The sequence below is a fragment of the Aedes albopictus genome, chromosome 1 (genome assembly GCF_035046485.1).
Source record: "Aedes albopictus strain Foshan chromosome 1, AalbF5, whole genome shotgun sequence".
Lineage (NCBI taxonomy): Eukaryota > Metazoa > Arthropoda > Insecta > Diptera > Culicidae > Aedes > Aedes albopictus.
Window position 1 is genome coordinate 241,933,378 of NC_085136.1, and position 27,140 is coordinate 241,960,517.

Below are 27,140 nucleotides of genomic sequence, written 5' to 3' on the forward strand. Positions count from 1 at the left end.
TTATCAAGCCGGCTTCATCGACGGCCGGTCGACAACGGACCAGATCTTTACCGTACGGCAAATTCTCCAGAAATGCCGTGAATACCAGGTCCCAACGCACCACCTGTTCATCGACTTCAAAGCGGCATACGATAGTATCGACCGCGCAGAGCTATGGAAAATCATGGACGAAAACGGCTTTCCTGGGAAGCTGACTAGACTGATTAAAGCAACGATGGACGGTGTGCAAAACTGCGTAAGCGTTTCGGGTGAATTATCCAGTTCATTCGAATCTCGCCGAGGACTGCGACAAGGTGACGGACTCTCATGTCTACTCTTCAACATCGCGCTGAAAGGTGTGATGCGACGAGCCGAACTCAACAGCCGGGGAACGATTTTCATAAAATCTGGTCAATTTGTGTGCTTTGCGGACGACATGGACATTATCGCTAGAACATTTGGAACGGTGGCAGAACTGTACACCCGCCTGAAACGCGAAGCAGCAAAGGTCGGACTGGTGGTGAATGCCTCAAAAACAAAGTACATGCTGGTAGGCGGAACCGAAAACGACCGGATCCGTCTGGGTAGTAATGTTACGATAGACGGGGATACTTTCGAGGTGGTGGAGGAATTCGTCTACCTCGGATCCTTACTGACGGCTGACAACAACGTGAGCCGTGAAATTCGGAGGCGCATCATCAACGGAAGTCGGGCTTACTACGGGCTCCAGAAGAAACTGCGGTCGAAAAAGATTCACCCACGCACCAAATGCACCATGTACAAAACGTTAATAAGACCGGTAATCCTCTACGGGCACGAGACATGGACCATGCTCGAGGAGGACCTACAAGCACTCGGAGTTTTCGAGCGACGCGTGCTAAGAACGATCTTCGGCGGTGTGCAGGAGAACGGTGTGTGGCGGAGAAGGATGAACCACGAGCTCGCTGCACTTTACGGCGAACCCAGCATCCAGAAGGTGGCCAAAGCTGGAAGGATACGGTGGGCAGGGCATGTTGCAAGAATGCCGGACAATAACCCTGCAAAGCTGGTGTTTGCAGCTGATCCGGTTGGCACAAGAAGGCGCGGAGCGCAGAGAGCACGATGGGCGGACCAGGTGGAGCGTGACTTGGCGAGCATTGGGCGCGACCGAGGATGGAGAGCGGCAGCTACAAACCGAGTATTGTGGCGTACTATTGTTGATTATGTCTTGTCTTAATGATGTTGAACAAATAAATGTATGTAATGTAACCTAAAACAAATGAATTCGTGTGGCATCATCAAGCTGGTTTCTCTGATGGCCGTTCGACAGTGGGTCAGATCTTCACCGTACGGCAATTTTTTTTAAATGCCATGAATACCAGGTACTAACGCATCATCTATCCGTCGACTTTGGCGGCATATGCGATATCGTATATACGATAGCACCGACCGCACAGAGCTATGGAATATTAGAGACACCTACTGTTTCCTTGAGAAGCATACAAGAGTGATAAAAGCAACTATGGATAGCCCGAGTTCCCAAAAGTATTGGATCTCTGGGTCACGTGTTCATCTATATTACTGCTTGCTGTCAATTTCATTACTCGTGAGGGGCTGTCCATAAACCACGTGGTCATGAGGGGGGGGGGGGGGGGGGGTTCGGCCAATGACCATTTTGTATGGACGAAAAAAAAAATTTGTATGGACAAATGACCACGCGGGGGGGGGGGGGGGGGTGGTGGTGGTGGGGTTGAGAAGTTCCAAAAAAATGACCACGTGGTTTATGGACAGCCCCTGAGTTCTGAGTTAGGTGATTCATAAACTGAACTTACATCCGCAAAATTCCCCCCGAGCGGTCCAACTCGTCCCAGTGCCTCCAGCAGACTCCGTCCGGTCCAGGAGTCGCCCAAGCTGATACTGACAGCACCGTTGACTATCGTTCCTCGACTGAGCAAGGACGATGCACTTCCACTACTGTTGTTATCAATGGTGTTGCTGTTATTGTTGTTTTGCATGGGCGGGAACTTCTATGGTCACTACTGTGCACTACAAAATCGATCGAACACGTCACGCGAACCAACACACGCATCCGCGAGTGGCCCCGACGACCATCACATCACGACTGTCTCGTTCCGAGGGTACCGGCGGACTGTCCACGTCCGTCCCGCGCGTCCGGTTGACCAGCGGCCGAGCGGCGGTGATCTGCGATTATCATTGCTGCAGTGTGTGAGGGGCCACATGTTGCCCGTTGATAATTATCCATCCTGGATATGTAGTCGTTCAAAGAAGCGGAAACATTTGCATACATCCAGGGGTTTGTGAAGCACGAGGAAAATGGAAATTACAACGCGAGTTTATCTATCAGATGGCGTTTTCAGGGGTCGTTTTTGTGCTTGTGTTGTTTAGTCAATCAACGTCGAAGGGGTGGTGGTCGGTCAATGCTATGCTTGATAGGGATTGAGTGGGTGGGGGTCAATGTTTGGATTTGTGTCCATCAATGGGACCAGCGCTGCCAGTTGTGGCGAATAACACCCACTTGAGCACAACACCACTGAAGTTGAGATTTCGGATTCATATGAACTCTTGTCGAGATTCAGATGAATTTCGGTAAAAAATTTGACAAATGGACTTATCCACCGCAGTGAAGAGAATTGTCAGACAAAAGAAGCACAAAACAAGCAACAAAGAAGGTGCGACGATTACTCTTTATCCCTACTGGTAACAGATAATGACATGATCTCGAAATTTTTTGTTGCAGACAAAACGGAAGCTGAATTTGTTGCGTACTTTTCAACTCGTGAATAATCAATTATTGCTAACAAAAAGTCGAAACTGTTTGATGATAGAGCTTCACCAGAGTTGCAGTGTTTACCGACTCGAAGTTACCGTTCGAAAATCGCAATGCAAGGCTTAAAAATCTCTAAACTCGTGGTGTACGATGTTAATCCCATTATTTTCAAGTTGGGACAAACTTATGTCACATGGGTTTGTTTGTCGCAACAAATACAGGTTGCGACATTGTCATTATTGTTGCGCGACGGTTGAATTTTGATTCACTGATCCACCGATGAACCAAATTCATCGCGGTCCGAGAATTTTGACACTAGAGCGGGGTCTGTTCCAATCAGAATCGACCAATTCTGATTGGAACGGCCCCGCTCTAGTGTCAAAATTCTCGAACCGCGATGAATTCGGTTCATCGGTGGATAAGTCCATTCCTGTTCGGATGCTGATGAATTTCTATCTGGTTTCAAATGAATTCCTGACGAAATTCAAATTCCGATCGTAATGCTGTCGGGTTCCTGTCGAAATTCCAATAAATTCATCTCGGAATTCAAATGAATTCATCTCGGAATTTAAATGAACTTATCTCGGAATTCCAATGAATTCCTGTCGGTATTCCAATGAATTCCTGTCGATATTCCAATGAATTCCTGTCGGTATTCCAATGAACTCCACTCGGGATTCCAATGAATTCCTGTCAGAACTCCAATAAATTCCTGTCGGAATTCCAATGAATTCCTGTCGGAATTCCAATGAATTTCTGTCGGAATTCCAATGAATTCCTGTCGGAATTCCAATGAATTCATGTCGGAATTCCAATGAATTCCTGTCAGAACTCCAATGAATTCCTGTCGGAATTGCAATGAACTCCTGTCGGAATTCCAATGAATTCCTGTCAGAACTCCAATGAATTCCTGTCGGAATTGCAATGAACTCCTGTCGGAATTCCAATGAATTCCTGTCGAAATTCCAATGAATTCCTGTCAGAACTCCAATGAATTCCTGTCGGTATTCCAATGAATTCCTCTCGGGATTCCAATGAATTCCTGTCGGAATTCCAATGAATTCCTGTCAGAACTCCAATAAATTCCTGTCGGAATTCCAATGAATTCCTGTCGGAATTCCAATGAATTCCTGTCGGAATTCCAATGAATTCCTGTCGGAATTCCAATGAATTCCTGTCGGAATTCCAATGAATTCCTGTCAGAACTCCAATGAATTCCTGTCGGAATTGCAATGAACTCCTGTCGGAATTCCAATGAATTCCTGTCAGAACTCCAATGAATTCCTGTCGGAATTGCAATGAACTCCTGTCGGAATTCCAATGAATTCCTGTCGAAATTCCAATGAATTCCTGTCAGAACTCCAATGAATTCCTGTCGGTATTCCAATGAATTCCTCTCGGGATTCCAATGAATTCCTGTCGGAATTCCAATGAATTCCTGTCGGAATTCCAATGAATTCCTGTCGGAATTCCAATGAATTCCTGTCGGAATTCCAATGAATTCCTGTCGGAATTCCAATGAATTCCTGTCGGAATTCCAATGAATTCCTGTCGGAATTCCAATGAATTCCTGTCGGAATTCCAATGAATTCCTGTCGGAATTCCAATGAATTCCTGTCGGAATTCCAATGAATTCCTGTCGGAATTCCAATGAATTCCTGTCGGAATTCCAATGAATTCCTGTCGGAATTCCAATGAATTCCTGTCGGAATTCCAATGAATTCCTGTCGGAATTCCAATGAATTCCTGTCGAAATTCCAATGAATTCCTGTCGGAATTCCGATGAATTCCTGTCGGAATTCCAATGAATTCCTGTCGGAATTCCGATGAATTCCTGTCGGAATTCCGATGAATTCCTGTCGGAATTCCGATGAATTCCTGTCGGAATTCCGATGAATTCCTGTCGGAATTCCGATGAATTCCTGTCGGAATTCCAATGAATTCCTGTCGGAATTCCGATGAATTCCTGTCGGAATTCCAATGAATTCCTGTCGGAATTCCAATGAATTCCTGTCGGAATTCCGATGAATTCCTGTCGGAATTCCAATGAATTCCTGTCGGAATTCCAATGAATTCCTGTCGGAATTCCAATGAATTCCTGTCGGAATTCCAATGAATTCCTGTCGGAATTCCAATGAATTCCTGTCGGATTTCCAATGAATTCCTGTCGGAATTCCGATGAATTCCTGTCGGAATTCCGATGAATTCCTGTCGGAATTCCGATGAATTCCTGTCGGAATTCCGATGAATTCCTGTCGGAATTCCGATGAATTCCTGTCGGAATTCCGATGAATTCCTGTCGGAATTCCGATGAATTCCTGTCGGAATTCCGATGAATTCCTGTCGGAATTCCGATAAATTCCTGTCGGAATTCCGATGAATTCCTGTCGGAATTCCGATGAATTCCTGTCGGAATTCCGATGAATTCCTGTCGGCTCTAGTGTCCTGCCCCGCTCTAGTGTCAAAATTCTCGAACCGCGATGAATTCGGTTCATCGGTGGATAAGTCCATTCCTGTTCGGATGCTGATGAATTTCTATCTGGTTTCAAATGAATTCCTGACGAAATTCAAATTCCGATCGTAATGCTGTCGGGTTCCTGTCGAAATTCCAATAAATTCATCTCGGAATTCAAATGAATTCATCTCGGAATTTAAATGAACTTATCTCGGAATTCCAATGAATTCCTGTCGGTATTCCAATGAATTCCTGTCGATATTCCAATGAATTCCTGTCGGTATTCCAATGAACTCCACTCGGGATTCCAATGAATTCCTGTCAGAACTCCAATAAATTCCTGTCGGAATTCCAATGAATTCCTGTCGGAATTCCAATGAATTTCTGTCGGAATTCCAATGAATTCCTGTCGGAATTCCAATGAATTCATGTCGGAATTCCAATGAATTCCTGTCAGAACTCCAATGAATTCCTGTCGGAATTGCAATGAACTCCTGTCGGAATTCCAATGAATTCCTGTCAGAACTCCAATGAATTCCTGTCGGAATTCCAATGAATTCCTGTCGGTATTCCAATGAATTCCTGTCGATATTCCAATGAATTCCTGTCGGTATTCCAATGAACTCCACTCGGGATTCCAATGAATTCCTGTCAGAACTCCAATAAATTCCTGTCGGAATTCCAATGAATTCCTGTCGGAATTCCAATGAATTTCTGTCGGAATTCCAATGAATTCCTGTCGGAATTCCAATGAATTCATGTCGGAATTCCAATGAATTCCTGTCAGAACTCCAATGAATTCCTGTCGGAATTGCAATGAACTCCTGTCGGAATTCCAATGAATTCCTGTCAGAACTCCAATGAATTCCTGTCGGAATTGCAATGAACTCCTGTCGGAATTCCAATGAATTCCTGTCGAAATTCCAATGAATTCCTGTCAGAACTCCAATGAATTCCTGTCGGTATTCCAATGAATTCCTCTCGGGATTCCAATGAATTCCTGTCGGAATTCCAATGAATTCCTGTCAGAACTCCAATAAATTCCTGTCGGAATTCCAATGAATTCCTGTCAGAATTCCAATGAATTCCTGTCGGAATTCCAATGAATTCCTGTCGGAATTCCAATGAATTCCTGTCGGAATTCCAATGAATTCCTGTCAGAACTCCAATGAATTCCTGTCGGAATTGCAATGAACTCCTGTCGGAATTCCAATGAATTCCTGTCAGAACTCCAATGAATTCCTGTCGGAATTGCAATGAACTCCTGTCGGAATTCCAATGAATTCCTGTCGAAATTCCAATGAATTCCTGTCAGAACTCCAATGAATTCCTGTCGGTATTCCAATGAATTCCTCTCGGGATTCCAATGAATTCCTGTCGGAATTCCAATGAATTCCTGTCGGAATTCCAATGAATTCCTGTCGGAATTCCAATGAATTCCTGTCGGAATTCCAATGAATTCCTGTCGGAATTCCAATGAATTCCTGTCGGAATTCCAATGAATTCCTGTCGGAATTCCAATGAATTCCTGTCGGAATTCCAATGAATTCCTGTCGGAATTCCAATGAATTCCTGTCGAAATTCCAATGAATTCCTGTCGGAATTCCAATGAATTCCTGTCGGAATTCCAATGAATTCCTGTCGGAATTCCAATGAATTCCTGTCGAAATTCCAATGAATTCCTGTCGGAATTCCGATGAATTCCTGTCGGAATTCCAATGAATTCCTGTCGGAATTCCGATGAATTCCTGTCGGAATTCCGATGAATTCCTGTCGGAATTCCGATGAATTCCTGTCGGAATTCCGATGAATTCCTGTCGGAATTCCGATGAATTCCTGTCGGAATTCCGATGAATTCCTGTCGGAATTCCGATGAATTCCTGTCGGAATTCCGATGAATTCCTGTCGGAATTCCAATGAATTCCTGTCGGAATTCCAATGAATTCCTGTCGGAATTCCGATGAATTCCTGTCGGAATTCCAATGAATTCCTGTCGGAATTCCAATGAATTCCTGTCGGAATTCCAATGAATTCCTGTCGGAATTCCAATGAATTCCTGTCGGATTTCCAATGAATTCCTGTCGGAATTCCGATGAATTCCTGTCGGAATTCCGATGAATTCCTGTCGGAATTCCGATGAATTCCTGTCGGAATTCCGATGAATTCCTGTCGGAATTCCGATGAATTCCTGTCGGAATTCCGATGAATTCCTGTCGGAATTCCGATGAATTCCTGTCGGAATTCCGATGAATTCCTGTCGGAATTCCGATGAATTCCTGTCGGAATTCCGATGAATTCCTGTCGGAATTCCGATGAATTCCTGTCGGAATTCCGATAAATTCCTGTCGGAATTCCGATGAATTCCTGTCGGAATTCCGATGAATTCCTGTCGGAATTCCGATGAATTCCTGTCGGAATTCCGATGAATTCCTGTCGGAATTCCGATGAATTCCTGTCGGAATTCCGATGAATTCCTGTCGGAATTCCGATGAATTCCTGTCGGAATTCCGATGAATTCCTGTCGGAATTCCGATGAATTCCTGTCGGAATTCCGATGAATTCCTGTCGGAATTCCGATGAATTCCTGTCGGAATTCCGATGAATTCCTGTCGGAATTCCGATGAATTCCTGTCGGAATTCCGATGAATTCCTGTCGGAATTCCGATGAATTCCTGTCGGAATTCCGATGAATTCCTGTCGGAATTCCGATGAATTCCTGTCGGAATTCCGATGAATTCCTGTCGGAATTCCGATGAATTCCTGTCGGAATTCCGATGAATTCCTGTCGGAATTCCGATGAATTCCTGTCGGAATTCCGATGAATTCCTGTCGGAATTCCGATGAATTCCTGTCGGAATTCCGATGAATTCCTGTCGGAATTCCGATGAATTCCTGTCGGAATTCCGATGAATTCCTGTCGGAATTCCGATGAATTCCTGTCGGAATTCCGATGAATTCCTGTCGGAATTCCGATGAATTCCTGTCGGAATTCCGATGAATTCCTGTCGGAATTCCGATGAATTCCTGTCGGAATTCCGATGAATTCCTGTCGGAATTCCGATGAATTCCTGTCGGAATTCCGATGAATTCCTGTCGGAATTCCGATGAATTCCTGTCGGAATTCCGATGAATTCCTGTCGGAATTCCGATGAATTCCTGTCGGAATTCCGATGAATTCCTGTCGGAATTCCGATGAATTCCTGTCGGAATCCCGATGAATTCCTGTCGGAATTCCGATGACTTCCTGTCGGAATTCCGATGAATTCCTGTCGGAATTCCGATGAATTCCTGTCGGAATTCCGATGAATTCCTGTCGGAATTCCGATGAATTCCTGTCGGAATTCCGATGAATTCCTATCGGAATTCGAATGAACTCCTATCGGAATTCGAATGAATTCCTATCGGAATTCGAATGAATTCCTATCGGAATTCGAATGAATTCCTATCGGAATTCGAATGAATTCCTATCGGAATTCGAATGAATTCCTATCGGAATTCGAATGAATTCCTATCGGAATTCGAATGAATTCCTATCGGAATTCGAATGAATTCCTATCGGAATTCGAATGAATTCCTATCGGAATTCGAATGAATTCCCATCGGAATTCGAATGAATTCCTATCGGAATTCGAGTGAATTCCTATCGGAATTCGAATGAATTCCTATCGGAATTCGAATGAATTCCTATCGGAATTCGAATGAATTCCTATCGGAATTCGAATGAATTCCTATCGGAATTCGAATGAATTCCTATCGGAATTCGAATGAATTCCTATCGGAATTCGAATGAATTCCTATCGGAATTCGAATGAATTCCTATCGGAATTCGAATGAATTCCTATCGGAATTCGAATGAATTCCTATCGGAATTCGAATGAATTCCTATCGGAATTCGAATGAATTCCTATCGGAATTCAAATGAATTCCTATCGGAATTCAAGTGAATTCCTGTCGAAATTCAAGTGAATTTCTTTCGGAATTCAAGTGAATTCCTGTCGGGATTCAAGTAAATTCCAATCGGAGTTCGAGAGAGTTCCTGTCGGAGTTCGAGAGAGTTTCTGTCGGAGTTCGAGCGAATAATAGTGAATTCCAGTGAGAATAATAGTGAATTCCAGTTAGAATTCTTGTCGGATTTCTAGTGAATTTCTGACGGATTTCATGTGAATTATTGACGGAATCCAAGAGAATTCTTATCCGAATTCATGTGAATTCTTATCGGAATTCAAGTGAATTTCTATCGGAATTTAAATGCATTCCTATCGGAATTCAAGTGAATTCCTGCAAGAATTTAAATAAATTTCTGTAAGGACTTGGAGATATTTCTTTAAGAGTCCAATTCAGTTTTTATCGGATTTAAACGAATTTCTGTCGAAATGCAAATGAATCGTAGTTGGAGTCTAGCGAATTTCCATCGAACTCTGTCGGAATTCTGACTGTTTTCCCACAGGAAACGAATTCCCATCAGAATGCAAACGAATTTTATTAGAATTCGGAAGAATTTTTTGTTGGAGTTGAGACATTTTTTAAGGAATTCATTCAAATACCGAGAAAATTATGTGGGAGTTGAATCAAGTTCTCGCACCACTGCCGTTAGATCAATGTTGACCTTCATTGAACGCTTCACTATGCTGGGAAGGATAGTTGCGCGACATCGTCAACCCCACTTGAGGCCGCTATTTACCATTGCTGCATTGTCATCGTCGTTGGCACTGCTGTCAGGGATGTGATGATGGAACAAACAGACCCACACCTCTTTCGACACTCCATCACTGACTGCACTAGGTACTGGGGGAGGTGCTGGTGGTTGGCGTTCAGGACAACAAACACCTTCAACGAAAACGTTGCGTTGGTTGAAGTTTGAATGACGGAAATTGGATGAATGATGTATGAGTCTGGCTGGCTGGGCGGCGCTGACCGCCCGCCCGATGTTGAACAATTCAGCGATGTTCATTGTTTCTAATTGCATAAATTGACATGGCGTGAGCCAGTCGCACTTTGCATTAACATGATCAAACTAAAGGATATCTAGGTACACGGAGCGGCGAGCGGAGAGAAATGGTGGAGCGTTGAGTTGAGCATGGAAGTGATGTTCCAAGAATAATTAGCTAATGGATGAGATTGTGCGATGGCCCATCTGCTGAAATTTGCATCATAATTGCTCATAAATCATGTTGGCTTGGTGCTGACAGGCCATGATGGCAATGGAGGTTATTGAAAAAAAAAAGGAACACCGCAATTCTGGGCAACTTTCTAGGAATAGAAAATAATTTATACTTACAAAAACCAAAGGAGGGGAGAAATGAAGCTTACCTGGAAGAAAGAAAAAATAGGAAACATTAGCATTCACGTGGAAACTGAATACAACATCATATGAGAGATGGATTACTTTGAAATGTAGGTGTCTGACTGTCAGAAGCTGATAGATATGCTCTGCTGCAGAAAAGGACTGGCCTTAGCAGCTATTTTTATTTCATCGGAATTTGCATGCCATACAACATTTGGGAGGTTCAGTGAGAAACTGCTACGATTAATCCTTGTGTGTTGAGATGGGTGCTGAACAACTTTCTTTGCCCCTGTTAGATAGCATATGACCATTTCTCAGACTGTTTGGCAATCAATGATTGATTGCTGCTTTTTGGGCCCGTATGAAGTTGATCACCAATATTAACTTCTTTTCCCGATCAGCCTAGATAGCCGTGTAGTGTCGGTAGCGGTTGATTCAACTGGCTAAGAACTATGCTGCAAACTATGGACCGCCTGTTCCGGTGGTAAAAGTCCACTAACAGGTGACCCCTAGTTCATGGTGTTATGCGGCTATATGCTTACCGTGTCTAAGAATGAATGGCTGCTTTTCGAATAAAAACCAAATCGCAATCGGAGCCTGTGGAGTATCAGGGCACCCTTCACAGTATTTTGCCTTTACTGTGCTAAATGGAGCAATAACGCGGTGGACCTTGTGTTTCTCCGAGACAATCAGCTGCCCTTTAGTCTCAAACTTGAGGCTGAATAAGTGCGGGATCATGAAGATGTCGTTGATTTGTTCAAATTTTCACCTAGATGCGATTTCACATTATGCGATTTGCACAGTGTGTTCTGTGTATTCTCGCCTATTGCGTTTTCCATTCGAAACCGATCTGGTTTTATTGCTGCTGTCCTTTGCTGTGCTGTGATTGTAAAGAATTTAATCTTGCCTAGTTTGGGTAGTTAGGATAGCTCAGATCAATCTTCAGCACAAAAGAACAGCAACGATCAATCTTTGCAGACTTTTGCAAAATGGTACAGCCCAAGTGGCCGTGGTCCAAGAACCCTACTTTCTTAAAGGGAATATTTATCTAGGAAACTTTGTGAACCCGGTGTTTGCTACCTTCAGTAAACATGAAATGGCATACTCGCGTGTCATGCCTCGAGCCTGTGTGCTTGTCAATAACGCAATAGTTGCTACACTTATCTCTGAACTAAACACCAGAGATGTATGTGCTATCACAATTGATGTATCTGTAGGAAACCTTAACAGGAAATACGTCTATTGTTCTGTGTATTTAGAGCATGATGAACCATCCCCTACGGATGCTTTCAAACAAGTCATCGCATACTGCACTTCAAAAGGCCTTCTGCTAATTGTTGGCAGTGATGCTAATGCTCACCATATCATCTGGGGCAGCTCAGACATTAACTTGAGAGGCTCCAGTTTGATGGAGTACTTAAGTAGTACAGATCTTGCATTACTTAACATAGGCAACCGCCCAACCTTCATGGTATCTGCTAGAGAGGAAGTGTTAGATATAACGCTTTGCTCTAGCAGAATTAGTCACGAGCTGACCAATTGGCATGTGTCAGATGAAGAATCTTTATCTGACCATCGCTATATCTTTTTTGAACATTTAAATGTTACTTCGCAAACATTGCGTTTCAGGAATCCTCGGTCAACAAACTGGGATCTTTATACTGATTTGGTTGGGGCCAAATTTCATGGATACTCACTCATCATCCATTGCCACTCCAAGTGATTTAGATGATGCCGTTGATACTACAACGGCATTCATCATGGAAGCTTTTGGAGAAGCTTGCCCTCTGCGGTCTGTGAAGATCACTAGAGGAACCCCTTGGTGGAATTCTGATTAGACGAAGCTCAGGAAACAATGTTGAAAGAGTTGGAACAGACGACGTTCGGCAGGTTCGGAGGCTTTCAGGTCGGCTCGCCAGGCCTACCAGAAAGCTCTTTGGTCTGCTGAACGATCCGGCTGGAAAAACCTTTCTACAAATGTTTCCAGTCTGAGTGAAGCCAGTCGGTTTTGGAATGTTTATTCAGCACACACTTCCCTGGATGTGTGGATATTACATCTTCGGATGAACCTGATGTCTTTTCTTCTAGTTACGATTCCCTGGCTTCGGCTCGGAGTATTGTAACTATAGAATCGATTGAGTGGGAACTTAATAGCTTTGCTCCTTTCAAATCTCCTGGGGTAGATGGGATTTATCCTATTTTTCTTCAGAAGGGATTTCATTATTTCAAACATGTTTTGAAAAAACTACTTGTTTGCAGTTTTGCTACAGGGTATCTTCCCAAATCCTGGCGGGATATTACTGTAAAGTTTATTCCAAAAGTGGGTCGTGCGTCTTATGAAGATGCAAAGAGTTTCAGACCTATCAGTTTGACCTCTTTTCTTCTGAAATGCTTAGAACGCAATGTGGATCATCACATCCGTGATGTTCATCTGGCCAACGTGCCTCTTCATGTGAACCAACATGCCTACCAATCTGGTAAGTTCACTGTGACTCTTTTACACAAGGTTGTTTACGATATCGAGAAAGCATTCGCTCAAAAACAGTCTTGTCTGAATGTTTTCTTAGATATCGAGGGTGCCTTTGAAAACGTGCCTTTCGATGCCATATTGGAAGCCGCACGGAGTCATGGTATATCTCCAATGATTTCCAATTGGATTCATCAAATGCTCAAAAACCGATATCTCTTCTCGACATTACGTCTAGCAGGGATTAGAAAATTGACTGTTTGTGGATGCCCCCTAGGGATAGTCCTGTCACCGCTTTTGTGGAATCTCGTAGCAGATACGCTATTGAGCCAACTCAATAATAGCGGTTTTCCTACTTATGGTTTTGCCGACGACTACCTAACATTGTTAGTCGGTATGTGTATCACCAACCACCCTTTTCGACCTGATGCAAAGCGCCCTTCAGGTAGTTGAGGGTTGGTGTCGCCAATATGGACTTTCCAATAATCCGAGTAAAACATCAATTCAGTAACAAATTTTGAAACGTTTTCAAAATTTGTTACTGAATTGTTCTTTTTACGGAAAGGCGAAACTGTAATGGCGTTCGACCTTTGCGTCTCTTTGATTCTAAAATCGATGTGACTGAACAGGTGAAGTACGTTCGAGTCGTTCTTGATTCCAAGCTTTCCTGGACACCTCACATTGAGTTCAGAATCAAGAAAGCTTGTAGGTATGGCCTTCGGGCAATGCCGGCGAACCATTGATTTTGGGGTCTAAAACCCAAGTATATCAAATCGATTTACACAACTGTTGTTTGACCAAAACAGCCTATGGATGTCTTGTGTGGTGGCAAAAGAGCGGAATGAGAACGATCCAATCAAAGTTAGGCCCTCCAAAGAATGTGCTTAATGGCGATGTCTGGAGCGTTCTCTTCATTTCCCACGGCAGCGCTCGAGGTTCTCTTTGACGTTGCCCCACTACACATTCATCTCAAACAAGAATAATTCACTTCAGCAGCACTTCTATACAGATAGCCAGGCTGCTATTAAAGCACTTGCTTCGACCACATCTACTTAAGTTGAAGATTAGTGCCCTCTTCAAGGGAATCTTTTCCTAATTCCCAATCTGTCCCTGTTCCCATCCTAATCCTAATTTCCTTCCCTATTACTCAGGCAGATGAAAAAAATTAGCTTTTATTATGGCTGATACCTGGGAGGAAACCCCTTGTATCCCACACTGGGCAGGCGATGTCCGACTGAATGGCAGAAGAAACACGTATCCTTGTTGACCTCGATCGATGGACGGATCTCCTCTTCGATATCAATGTATACACCCCTAACGCCAGTGTGCACATGATGGTCCAATCCTAGGCCAGCTGGGAACATTTCCCGTACCGTTCTATTGACATTTCTTGCTGATTCTTTATTGCACCAACGAACCTAACCTCAAAACGACTGACAATTCTCAGGTCATTTCGACAGATGCAACATGAGCATGAAAAGGACGACAACAAGATCAATAAAGTAGAATATATGATCCGTCTTTTTTGTGCATGTGTGTGGTCTGTCAAAATGACCTGAGAATTGTCAAACATTTTCATGGCTAGCTTTGTTGGCGTAATGAAGAATTCAAGATCAGCAACCACCAAAGGTATTCCAAGAGAAAATCCCGAAGAAATTCCAGAAGGGATCCCCGACGAAATAACAGAAGGAATCCTCGAAGAAATTTAAGGAGGAATCCTCGAAGGAAGTCCAGAAAAAACCATCGTAAGAATTCCAGGAAGAATTTCCGAAGGAATTCCAGGAAGAATCCTCGATGAAATTCCAGGAGGAATCTCCGAAGAAATTACAGGAAAAATCCCTGAAGGAATCCCAGGGGGAAGCACCCAAGGAGTTCCGGGAGGAATCTCCAAAGGAATTCCAAACAGAATCTTCAAAAGCTTTTCAAGAGGAAACCCCGAAGAATTTCGAAGTCGAATCCCCATAGGAAATCCTGGAGGAATCTCCAAAGAAATTCAAGAGGAATCCCCAAAAAAAAATCTTGGAGACACATCGATAAATATTCAGGAGGAATCTGCGGAGAAATTCCAGGAGAAATTCGCGAAGGAATTCCATGAGGAACCCCTGGATAAATTTCAAGAGGAATCCCCGAAGGAATTTTAGGAGAATCCCCGAAGTAGTTCCAGGAGGAATCCTCGTAGGATTTCGATAAGGAACTCCTGAAACAATTCTGATAGAAATCCCCGCAGGAATTCCAAAAGAAAATCCGGAAAGAACTCCAGCACGAATCTCAAAGGAATTCCAGCTATAATACACTAAGCATTTCCAGCAGGAATTCTAGCGGGAATTACCAAGGGAATTTGAGAAAAAATCCCCAAAGAATTTCTAGGAGGAATTAATAAAAAATATCGAGAAGGAATCACTGAATGAGTTCCAGAAGAACCTCCTGAAGAAATTCTAGGAGGAATTACTAACGGAATTCCAAAAGGAATCCCCGAAAGACTTACAGAAGAAATTCTCGTCGGAATTCTAAAAGGAATCCCCGAAGGAATTCCATGAGAAATTCCTGGAGGAATTCCATGAGCAATACTAGGAGGAATCTCCGAAGATATTCGAAGAGGGATCACCAAAAGAATTCCAAGAGGTAACTCCGAAGGAAATTCAGCAGGAATCTGCGAAGAAAGTGGGGATCCCCGTATAAATTTCAGCAGGAACCCCCGACGGAATATTAGGAGTAATTCCCGAATAAACTCCAGGAGAAATCCCCAAAAAACTCTAGGAGAAATCACCGAAGGGATTTCACAAGGAATCTCCAAAAGAATTCAAGGAGGAATCTCCGAAGGAATTCTCGGAAGAATCACCGAAGAAATTCTAGGAGGAACCTTCGAATTAATACCTGAGGAATCCCCGAACGAATTCTAGAAGGAATCCGCTAAGGAAGTCCAGGAGGAATCTGCGCAGGAATTCAAAGAGAAATCATTAAAGAAATCCCAGGAAGAATTTCCGAAGTAAACCAGAAAGAATCTCTGACGGAATATCAGCAGGAATCATAGAAACAATTTCCGGAGGAACCCTCAACAAAAATCTAGGAGGAAACTTCGAAAGAAAATCTAGGAAAAATCCCCAAGGGAATTCCAAGTTGAATCCTCGAAAGAATTCCAGGAGAAGTTCCCGAAACAATTACAGGAGTAATCTCCGAAATTATTCCAGGAGGTATTACCAAAGGAATTCCCGGAGGAATACTCGTGGGAAGTCCAGGAGAACCCCTGAAGGAAGTCCAGGAGGAATTCCCGAAGAAATTGCAGGAGAAATCCCTGCAGGAATTCCAGGGGAATTGCCGAAGGAATTCTGGTAGAGATCTCCGGAGGATTTCCAGGCGGAATCCCCGAAGGAATTTTAGCTGAATCATTCTGTGTAGGGGAAATGATATGCAGGAGGTATCCCCTAAAGAATTTTTGGAGGAATTCCAGAAAGAAGTCCTGGAGGAATTCCAGTAGGAAATCATGAAAGAATTCTTGTAGAAACTCCATGAAAGATCCCTCAAGAATATCCGGGAGATATGCGTGATTATAATCCTAAGGAATTTATTGAAGGAACTCCTACAAGATTCCCTGACAGTACTCCTGTAGTAATTCTTGAATGTGGTTCTGGAGAGTTCTCTGATGTAACTCATGGAGGCATCCTTGAGCCCTTCTGGAAAATTCTCAATTTTAATCTACAATCTGAAAGAACCCCAGGAGCGATCCCTGGAAGAACTCCTGGAAGAATCTCTAAAGAAAAGGATATCCTAAAGGAATCTTAGAAGGAACTCTTTTATAGGAATCCCTGAATAAACTTCTGGGGGAATCCCTGAATCCTCCTAAAGGTATCCTTGGATCCTCCTATAAGACTCTCTGAAGGAACTTCTGGAGAAATGATGAAACGTCTGTAAGTATCCCTGAAACTTCTGGAGGAATCTCTGAAGGAACCCCTAGACTAATTTCTTAAGACTTTCTGCAGGAATGCCTAGAAACTGCTTGCGGAATTGATGGATCTCCAGGAGGCATTTATGTATCCTCTTGAAATAATCTCTGAATGGAATTCTCACTTCTGGAAGGATACCTGAGCCACAGAGAACAGACATCCAGTCCAGTTCCGAAACTGTGTAAGGAATTTAACGGCCATTTGAAATCGGCAACACAAGTGGCAATAGCGTGGCGCAGCATTCGGTTAGTTCCCATACTAATTTAATTCACCACTTGAAATGTTTCAATTTACCACTGACTGTGGCAGTATGGTGTTTGGTGGCGTTAGTGTTGTCATCGTGTATTGGTTTGCAACCTTACTCAAGTAAAGATTCAAATCATTACCCGACATTCCGAATGCAATTTGTTCTAGCCTGGATGTCTGTTCTCTGTGCCTGAGCGAACTCCTGTTTAAATAAACTTCTGAAGGAATTGCTATTGAACACCTGGAGGCATCCCTCCTGAAGCTATTAGGATCCCTTAACGAAGTCCTGGAGAGATAATCGAAAGAACTTCTGAAGCAATCCTGGAAAGAAATCCTGAAAGAAACTTTGAAAAATTTTCATGAGGCATCCCGAAGTTATTCCAAGAGGAATCCCCGAAGGAATTTCAGGAAGGATGCTAGAAGGAATCGCTGTAGGAAGCCTTGATGAAACTCCCGGAGTGATCCCAGAAGGATCTCCTTGAGTGATCCCTACAGAACGTCAGGAGAAATCCCTTGTTGGAATTCTAGAGGAATTTGTAAGCTGGACTAGTTCCTGAAGAAACTTTTGTAGGAATTCCTGAAGCAACTTCAGAGGAACCTCTGAATAAACTCTCTGAGGATCTTCTGGATAAATCTCTGATGTATCTCTAGAAGGAATCCCTGAATCCTCCGGAAAGAATTCCTAAAGGAATTCCTGGAGTTTTCCCTGAAGTCGTTTTTTGAATCTTCTGAAATATTTTTTTTGTGTAATGATTTCATTTTGCAATATATTTTTGAAAGATCTACGCTTATATTTTTAAGTACTAAACGAATCTCTTTTGCAAACTTTAACGAATTATCAACAATTCATGACGGTATCCTCATGAGATCCACAAACCTACATATTATCGGTATATCACTTGGAAGATTTAATTCTTCCCGAAACTTCATACAATATACCAGAAATTTCTCCGGAGATTCTTTCAGAAAACCAATCATGGATTCCAGACATTCTGACATCGTTTTATTTTTAGAAAAAAACAAGAGTTTAGAATTCTTTCAGTAATTTCTCCAAGGATTTCTTCAAAAAAAAAAAAATCCGAACGTTCCTTTAGAAATACTTTTTTGGGATGCCTAAAGCTCCGTAATTTGTCCAAAGAATGTCTATAGAAACCTCCTAAAATAGCTCCATTGGTTTCTCAAAAATGTCATAGAGTAAAGTGGGGCAAAAGTTCGAGTGGGGCAAGAGTTTCTTTTGAAGTTTTTGAGCTCAATTCAAATTATTTCTTTCGGGTGTCAAGGTTGTTCGAAGCCTTTTTGAAAAAGAGTCTTTCACTCCAAAAAATATGAAAATTGATCAATATTTCGAAAAGTTATGACAAAATGTTGGTTTTTGATCAAAAAATTGTAATATGCGATGGTCTTTGGGGCTGTTCATAAACCACGTAGACCAAAATTTGGCCATCTTAGACCCCCCCTCCCCCCTCGTAGACTTTTGTCCATACAAAAATTTTGAAATTTGTATGGAGCGTAGACTTTGGCCAGACCCCCCCCCCCCCTCCCCCCAAAAAGTCTACGTGGTTTATGAACGGCCCCTTTCTAACGCGTGGAATGGAATTGTAATGAAATCGAATTCGATATTTTATTTTGGGGCGTAACTAGGTATATTTTGAAGATGCTTTAGCATGTATTTTTTTTGCAAAACAAAAATTGGAAAACATATTTTACCCATAGTGGGGCAAAAGTTCGAATTGTGGGGCAAGAGTTCGAGTCATGTAGCAACTTTAGGTAAAAACCTAAAATTCTGCAAAATGTACATATTATCTCTAAAAATGATGGAATTAATGAGAAAATTCGATCGAAGTTGAAAAAAAAAGTTGTTTCATCTGAATTTGGCGGAAAACTACTAATTTTTGGTGTCGTAAATTTAACCCTAATTTGGGTAAAATCCAGATCGAACTTTGAAGTGTATTTCAGTTCCAACATCAAATATTAATTGGTATTAGGTATTCGGATTACCAAAGCGTCGACATAGTGTGCTACGGTGAACGAAATTCCACAAACACTAGATTCGAACTTTTGCCCCAGTGGTGGGGCAAGAGTTCGAATTGGACACTCTCGTACGAAAAGTGTTGTAACTCAAAATTGAAAAGACATTTGACGTAACTTAGTTCAGCAAATTTTTAGCTCATGGATGGTAGAATCACCACAAGGTATTCATTTATTTTTATCTGCTTCGATTTCTCGAAAAAAGTTGAATTTTCAACTAAGGTCGAACTTTTACCCCACCGTACTCTAAATAAGGTCACGCAAAAAAAAAAAAAATCAATTTTGAGCCTCCTTCCTCATATGACACCCTTTTTGTATGGAACCTCCTCTGAAATTTTTGTATGGGTTATCACACTTTTTGAGATTTATCTAGGAATCTTTACAAAAGTACAAGAGATTCTCCAGATATTCTTTCAGAGATTCCTTAAAAAATACGTTCACGAATTCCTCCGGCAATTCTTTCAGAAAATCCTCGTTGATTTTTGGTAATATATTTCTGTAGATTTTTTTCTAAATATTTATAGATAAATCTTTATAGGTATTCCACAAAGGGTTTCTGAGGGAGAGTTTCCTGAAATTTCTTTACCAGCTCTTTCTAGAATTCTTACAGGAATTCCCTGGGAGTCTTTTACATGTTTTTTTTTTCTTGAATTGTTTGAGAATATTTCCAGATTTCTGAAGGAATTAGATAGACAACTAATTCCACAATTCTTTCAATGTTTTTTTCAGAAACTCCTCCACACATTCCATCCTAAACTTATTCAGGAATTCCTTTAAAAATATCACTAAAACTCCTTCAGTAGTTTAAAGATTTCTTCATAAATGTCAGCAAACCTCAGAATTTATCCATGTTTTTTTTTTCTAATTCAGAGAAATTTTCAGAGAATTTTCAGCGTTTGCAAACTCTTCTAAAGGTTTCCTCCAGAAATCGTTTGAAAATTTTCACCAGGGGCTACCGAAGAAATATCTAGAAGGTTTCTTTTTGAAATTCTTCCTGCGATACCTTCAGTAATATCTCCTGGGATTCCTTTAGAAATTCATCTAGGAATTCTTTCAGATATTTCTCCTCAGATTTTTGCAGAAGTGTTTAGTTAAATAACTTAGAAAATACCGAAGTAATTCTTCAAGGGAAGCCTGAACAAATTTCTAAAGAAATGCTTAAAATTTCCTAAAGAAAAATTTCGTTGAAGCAATTTTAGAAACAATCGTTGGAGTAGTTCCTGGAGGAATCCCTTAGGAATGCCTGAAGGAACTCCTTAAGATGAATTTAGAGCAATTTTTAGAAAAGAAATATGAGAAACTTTAAGGAAAAAAATTAGGAAAAAATCCTGAAGAAGTTTCTGAGAAAATCATTGAAGGAATTTCCAAAGGATATCCTTGAAGTATTTCTAAATAAAATGCCGAAAATGTTTCTGAAAAAAAAAAAATTACGGGAATCCATTTAAAAAAATGCAGACAAATGTACTAGGGCTTTCTAGATTTAATCATCTAATGACTTTATGATAATTGAATTTTATTGGATTTTCTCGGTGAACTTAATACTACTCAAAGAAGAATGGAGTAACGAAAGTAATGAAAGAAACGGTGGATAATATCGGAAGTGTGCGACGAGAGAAATTGAATAGAATATGAAAATTGCCAGACGGCCACAATTGAACAACACAATCACAACGACGACCCCTTTGTCTAACGTCCTGGTTTTGAACGGCTAGGTACTACATAGTAGTTTGATGATGGCTAGGCACTAGCCCTAGACAGGCAAAAAGATCGTGGTTGTGATCTGTTAAATGTTGTTCGGCTTTGCTTTCGGTTCTATCGATCGGTGACACTTGTTCATAGATTCATATCGAGCGAGCGTTACTTATTTGTTTTTTTCGCGCTTTCATCTCGTATGTTATTATTGTGTCCAAATGATCTTATTCGAACCGAGTTTCATTTTTTCTTGCCAACTGGATTTTACTTTCTAGGTTTAATCATCGCATGACTTTATGATACATCATTTCTCTCGTCGCTCACTTGCGATTCTATCCACCGTTTCTTTCATTACTTTCGTTACTCCCTCCTTCTTTGAGTAGTATTAAGTTCACCGAGAAAAGCCAATAAAAATCAATTATCAAAATGTACTAGGGGAATTCTTGAATAAATCACCTAACAAATTTTCGAAAGGATTCCTAGAGGATGATTTGGAACAAACCCTGGAAAAACTTGTGGAGATACTTCTGGAAGAATTCTTAAAAGAGTATCTTACACAATGTCTGAAAGGTATTACCGTCTACCCTCGTTGGTTTGACCGCATCTAATCTGAACACTTTTTAATTTGACCCCCGCTAATCTGCACATAGTCCAAACTAAAAAAGGTTCAAACGTCATTCGGTTCATGGAACGAGATGAAACGGAACGCAGAATAAAAAAAAAAGCAAAAAGTGTCAGTGTGTTTTTCGATGCTCACAGGGTAACTAGAAGTTCAAATTAAAAAATGAACCCCGTTGGTTTACATGAGGTGTCGTTCAAACCAACGGGGGTAGATGGTAGTGGATAAACATTTTGGGAAATTTTCAAAAGGTAGAAATATTAAAAAAAAACACCAAATTATTTTTTTTTAATGTTTTAAGGAATCTCTGAAGCAATGTCTGGAAAACTGGAGAATGCTGTGCAATAATTTTAAGAAAAACTTCCTGTGATATTCCTGGAGAAATGCCTAGAAATAAATTCTGAAGTGATTTCTAAAGGAACTCCTGATAGAATCTCTAAAAGTTTCTCAAAGAATCCATGAATAAAGGTTCAAATCCCATGAGAAGGTTATGATCCCACCCCTGGAGGAACTTCCAGAAGACCTGATATGAATTCCCGGAGAAACCCCGAAAGGAGTTTCCGAAAGGATTCCAGGAGAAGTTCTTGGAGGAAGAGGTCCTAGAAGAAAACTCGAAAGGAGTTAACGAAGGAATCCCGGAAAAAATCCTGGAAGAAGTTTTTGGAGAAGTTCCTTGATGTATGCCGGAAGAAGTTCTTGGAGGATTCCCGGAAGGATTTCGAATCTCAGAAAAAATCCCAGAATTCCGGAAAGCACATGGAAAAGATCATCATCATATAGGGTAGCGAACCACTTGGGCAGCGGCCGGTATTTTGGGCACTCTTCGCTATAACTCAGTCAATTCCAAACCAATTGACTTAAAATTTTGTACACGGCTAGATACTATACGTATCTCATCGCGTTTCAAAAATTGTGTCGATTGGTTCAGAATTGGCTGAGTTGTAGCAGAAAAATGCCCAAAATAGGACCCCTGCCGAGATGGTTCCACTTCCCTACAGGAAAGCAAAGAATACATAAAGACTTCTTTTTAAAAGCCTTCAATTGATCTCGTCATCTTCAAATTGGGACCAGATGGTAAAACCGAGCAAGGAATCCTAAAATTGCGGTATAAATATCAGAATTGCATACTGCGGTAAAATAGAAAAAATCCAACGGGGTTGCGGTGGTTTCGACCGCCGCAGTCGTTCCGCAAACGTCAAAAGTGCTCGGTTCACGCTAAAAATCTCTCACTCACTTGGTTGCCATAAAATTCAAAAATAATGAAAATTGTTTCATTTATGGTTTATGTAATCGCAATTGTTGCCACAACATATAACTTATTTCTAAACTATATTAGGTGTAGTTTTAGCACATTAATATGCAGCTGTACGCCATTAAACATAATTTAGATTTTCAACTATTTATTTTTGTTTCAAGGTTGTGTGCATACTTTTTGAAGTGTGCAGCAGTTTGACGTTTGCGGAACAGGTCTTCTTTGTCTTCTTCACTCCGCCAGATTGGAAGATTTCTCTGGATAAGCAATAATACGCGTTGACCTGAACCGAAGCAACACTCGGATGCGGATTACTTGCGCAGCATCCTTTTCTCGACGACCTACGTATTTGAATTGGTAACGGGCACTGACGACGACGACGACGAAGAAAGTGTGCTGTTACACAACATACGTCTAGCAATGAATAAGTATGAATGTTCAGAATATGCATACGTACGGAGGGTGGTAGGTAACTTACCCAATCGGATGGTTACAAGTAAAAAACAAGGAATCCAGCCTCCGGTCTTATCTTGTGAGTCAAGGGGAACCCGATCAAAACTAAATGTGCATCCAATATACCTTGGTTGGCTATGCTTTGACTAAGGAAAAAATAAATTTGGATTCATCAAATTCTTTAAAACCGTAATAAAACAATTTTCCGAGGAGTTTATACACTGGCTAGTTTCTTAAAAGTTTTTTTTTTCAAATTTGCAACATGTTTAAAGTTTACAATCAATGTTTTTATTGATAATATTTGCTGTTCATTGCAATTGTGTGATTGCAGTAAATTAAGTCGTTATAAAACTTAAATAAAGCCAATTAGTTCTGAAATTGCAATTTACGAATATGTAATGGATAACATGGTGAATAGCGACCCAAAAATAAATTTCAAAACATCGAAAACTGTTGCAACAACATTGGAATAACCAATTAGATGTTCAAATGGTTATTGGATTTGTTTTAAACAGGACATGTCAAATTAATGGTTTAACATTTCTGTATATTACTTTATTATTCTTGTCATATGAAATTCAAAGTTTCTTCTCGGGCGGTAGAGCAATCAAGACAAACAGAATATGTGGGGCGGACTCCGGAAAGACATGTTTCGTAATCTTTCCGCTTGGCGGCACATCTGTTGCTGCTGCTCCTGCTCCTGCTCGACTGCTAAGGATGAGTAGGTAGGTACATGGCAAACAATCATCCTTTGATGATGGTCGTCTGCTGGTCTTATGCGCCAGTTGCTGTTGCAGTTCTGCTCCAATGCAAGTGTCGTTGGCATAAACAATTGTTTTGTCCTATTTTTCTATATTGCTTGGTTGTTGGAGTGCATGAATACGGGAAGGGTTGGTTGCTGAAGGTTAGAAGATAAAATATGTTTATTTGACAATACATATGGCGTTGTCAGAGAAAACTGCAAACTCAGTTCCCGCAGTGAAGAAGAGAGCAATCAGGAAAATCCGAGTCCAAGTCCGGTGAATAATGTTTTATTTATATTTATGGATGATAAATCTGCTGTGTTGAGCAATGAAGATGTAATTACTTTGTCAGTTGGACAGTCTAATCTGTAATTCTGTTTTGGAAATGTGGCAGACTCTGCACTTTCTGATTCATGACCATACTTGAAATTCATGGCTCCATCAGAAAATATCTGCAGACGACATCTTTTATTTGAACGATTTATGAACAAATATCGCAACTACATCATCATCATCAAAAACAAAATCTCAGCAATTCCTTATAAGATCAACAAATCAGAAATCTGCTTAGCTTCTATTCTATATCCCCATCGCCCACCAAAAAAAATCGCAAATGCAAATACGATTCGTGCACAGCATTTACAAATTCAGCGCTAATAAACTGGAAGCGCGATATCCCACGATGAGCTTAACCAAACACTCCCGATCCGACGGACGGCCAACCAATTCGCTTTATTGATCTATCGATTGATTGAGATACTGCTTGCTGCTCTAGCTAGGTAGGTACGTGCTACGAGATGTGATGACAAGTGGGATCTCTTCATCCAGCACCAGCCAGCCAACCAGCCAGCAGCACAATGTTTGGCATTAATTATGACGCCCACTTGCCGCTGTGGAGTCGGTTAAATTGAAACGCTTGTGAATCGCGCGCGCGGTGGTGGCGGGCGATTCGCTGACTCAGCGTAGATGTACTGCTTTGCGAAATGGTGTGATCAGCAACAACAATCACTATCTTATAGTTTTTCTTAGCTTAACGTCCCAACTGTGACAAAGACTGCATCTTGGCAGTATTAGTATTTTACGAACACTGACTGCAACAGTTACCGTATGCGTGATAATGTTTGCACCATCGTATTGCTTATCCAGAGAAATCTTCCAACCTGGCGGAGTGAAGAAGACCTGTTCCGCAAACGTCAAACTGCTGCACACTTCAAAAAGTATGCACACAACCTTGAAACAAAAATAAATAGCTGAGAATCTAAATTATGTTTAATGGCGTACAGCTGCATACTAAAGTGCTAAAACTGCACCTAATATAGTTTAGAAATAAGTTACATGTTGTGGCAGCAATTGCGATTACATAAACCATAAATGAAACAATTTTCATTATTTTTGAATTTTATGGCAACCAAGTGAGTGAGAGCTTTTTAGCGTGAACCGAGCACTTTTGACGTTTTGCGGAACGACTGCGGCGGTCGAAACCACTGCAACCCCGTTGGATTTTTTCTATTTTACCGCAGTACAAATAAGGTACCCATATCATCTTTACACACAATGTCTTGGTATTTATTGCATGCACGTAAGCTCTAACTCATATCACAGTAGGCTACGGGTAAAAAAATCCGATTTCTTAAGTTTAAAATTTGCACCATGAAGGCACAGAACAGATGTGTATTTATCTTCGAACAAATGTGAAGTTTCGAGGTGGAAGACGTGAAATTTTCACTTGGAAAACTAGATTGGAATGAATTCCCATGGGAAAATAAAAAATCATCAAAGCGTGCTACGCCGCCTCCCTATGCTCGCTGCAAGCTAAAGCTTGACTTCCACCACCAGGTTCGCTAGTGCTGAGCTATCAAACGGGCAGTGCTTTTCGTGACGAAGATTCACCCCCGTGATGAAGGGGTAGCAGCGGTAGTCGGGACTTGTCCACGCGCAAATGTTAAAAAAGACATTTCAGGAGTGTTCAGGAGAACCGTAAAACAGTCTTAGACCGAAAAAAAAGCAAGGGCAACTATTCCCGAAGGTGTCCACTGGTCGTCCAAGGTTAACATGGATTAAGAAAGCTATCGCTGCCACCAAAAATAAGATTCGGGTGAATTATATGCGCTCAATGAGAAAAATGGCAAAGAAACGCGAAATCAGCGACTTAACGGCATGACATATCGAAATGGAAAATTACGGTGGCTTTTATGATCCTTCGACCATAGAAAAAAACTTACATTATTACCACAGACAAACAGACGTAACACTCTGATAATTCCCATCGTACACCGATTGAACGGTCTTTTTTAAAATTTAATAGTTGGCCAACTGCCCAACCGTGGCGCTCGCATAGTTTTTGTTTGAGTTTGACGTTTGCTCACTACCGCCACCTAGGTAGTGGTCGGCCAAACATAGTCCTTTCAGCATTGGGCGAATATGTTTCCGTGACTATGATTTGAATCGAAAAATGTTCGAAGTGTTACGTCTGTTTGTCTGTGTTATTACCAATGGCATCCAGGAGCTACGAGTAGCGCCATATAAGAAAGTCTTGAATTTGCCCGAACGCAACCTCCGTTTTTTTAGATTTCCGAAAAACTATCGATCCGTACCAAATTCCAGAATCAATAGTTATTATAACTTTTGTTTGTGTGTCAATGTCTACACCATGAGACAATGTCAAAATAAAAAAAATAAATTCAAAAATTGTTAATCTTGACTTTGACACTACCACGGATACTTTTCGACATTTGCGCGTGGACAAATCACGAGCTAGGTTGCCACTTAGTCATTATGCAAGTGTTAAACTAAGAAAATCAACACTTTTTATTCACAGCCTACTATGATATGAGTTATAGCTTAAATGCCTGCAAATAAAACCAATACATTATCTTCACAAGTAAAACTGGAATTTTATTGAACCCTTATGTGGCCGACAGGGTACTCGGGTACCCAGCGCCCATTTAAAAAGCACGGTGTAGAAAAAAGCAAAAAAATTGTCGGACACATAACGGTAAACGATGGTGCAAACATTATCACGCATACGGTATTAGCTGGAGCTGTGTATATGTTTCGTATGTACTCCGTATTCACGGGCATTCTGGGTTGCTAAACGGCGAGTCGATAAGGAGAGCATCCAACACAGCTCTGGTTCTCACAAGTTCCTACCTCATGTTTCCACGGGCTGTTCGGGCTCGTTTGGAAGTTGACCATCAATGTTAACTTCTTTTCC

At 41.4% G+C, this 27,140-nt stretch overlaps 1 protein-coding gene across 2 annotated transcripts in view; it reads right to left on the bottom strand.

The window, feature by feature from the left end:
- LOC109425306 (zinc finger C2HC domain-containing protein 1C) overlaps positions 1–27,140 on the bottom strand; it is a 256,497-nt gene that overhangs the window by 119,045 nt on the left and 110,312 nt on the right. Inside the window, exon 1 of one of the 2 annotated variants that reach the window (XM_062846514.1) lies at positions 1,791–2,091. The exons of the other annotated variant lie outside the window; for it this stretch is intronic. Within the exon in view, the coding sequence (XP_062702498.1) occupies positions 1,791–1,973 (183 nt within the window). The 5' untranslated portion in view covers positions 1,974–2,091. Of the gene's footprint in view, positions 1–1,790; positions 2,092–27,140 lie in introns of those variants that run through there. 2 annotated transcript variants of the gene reach the window in all.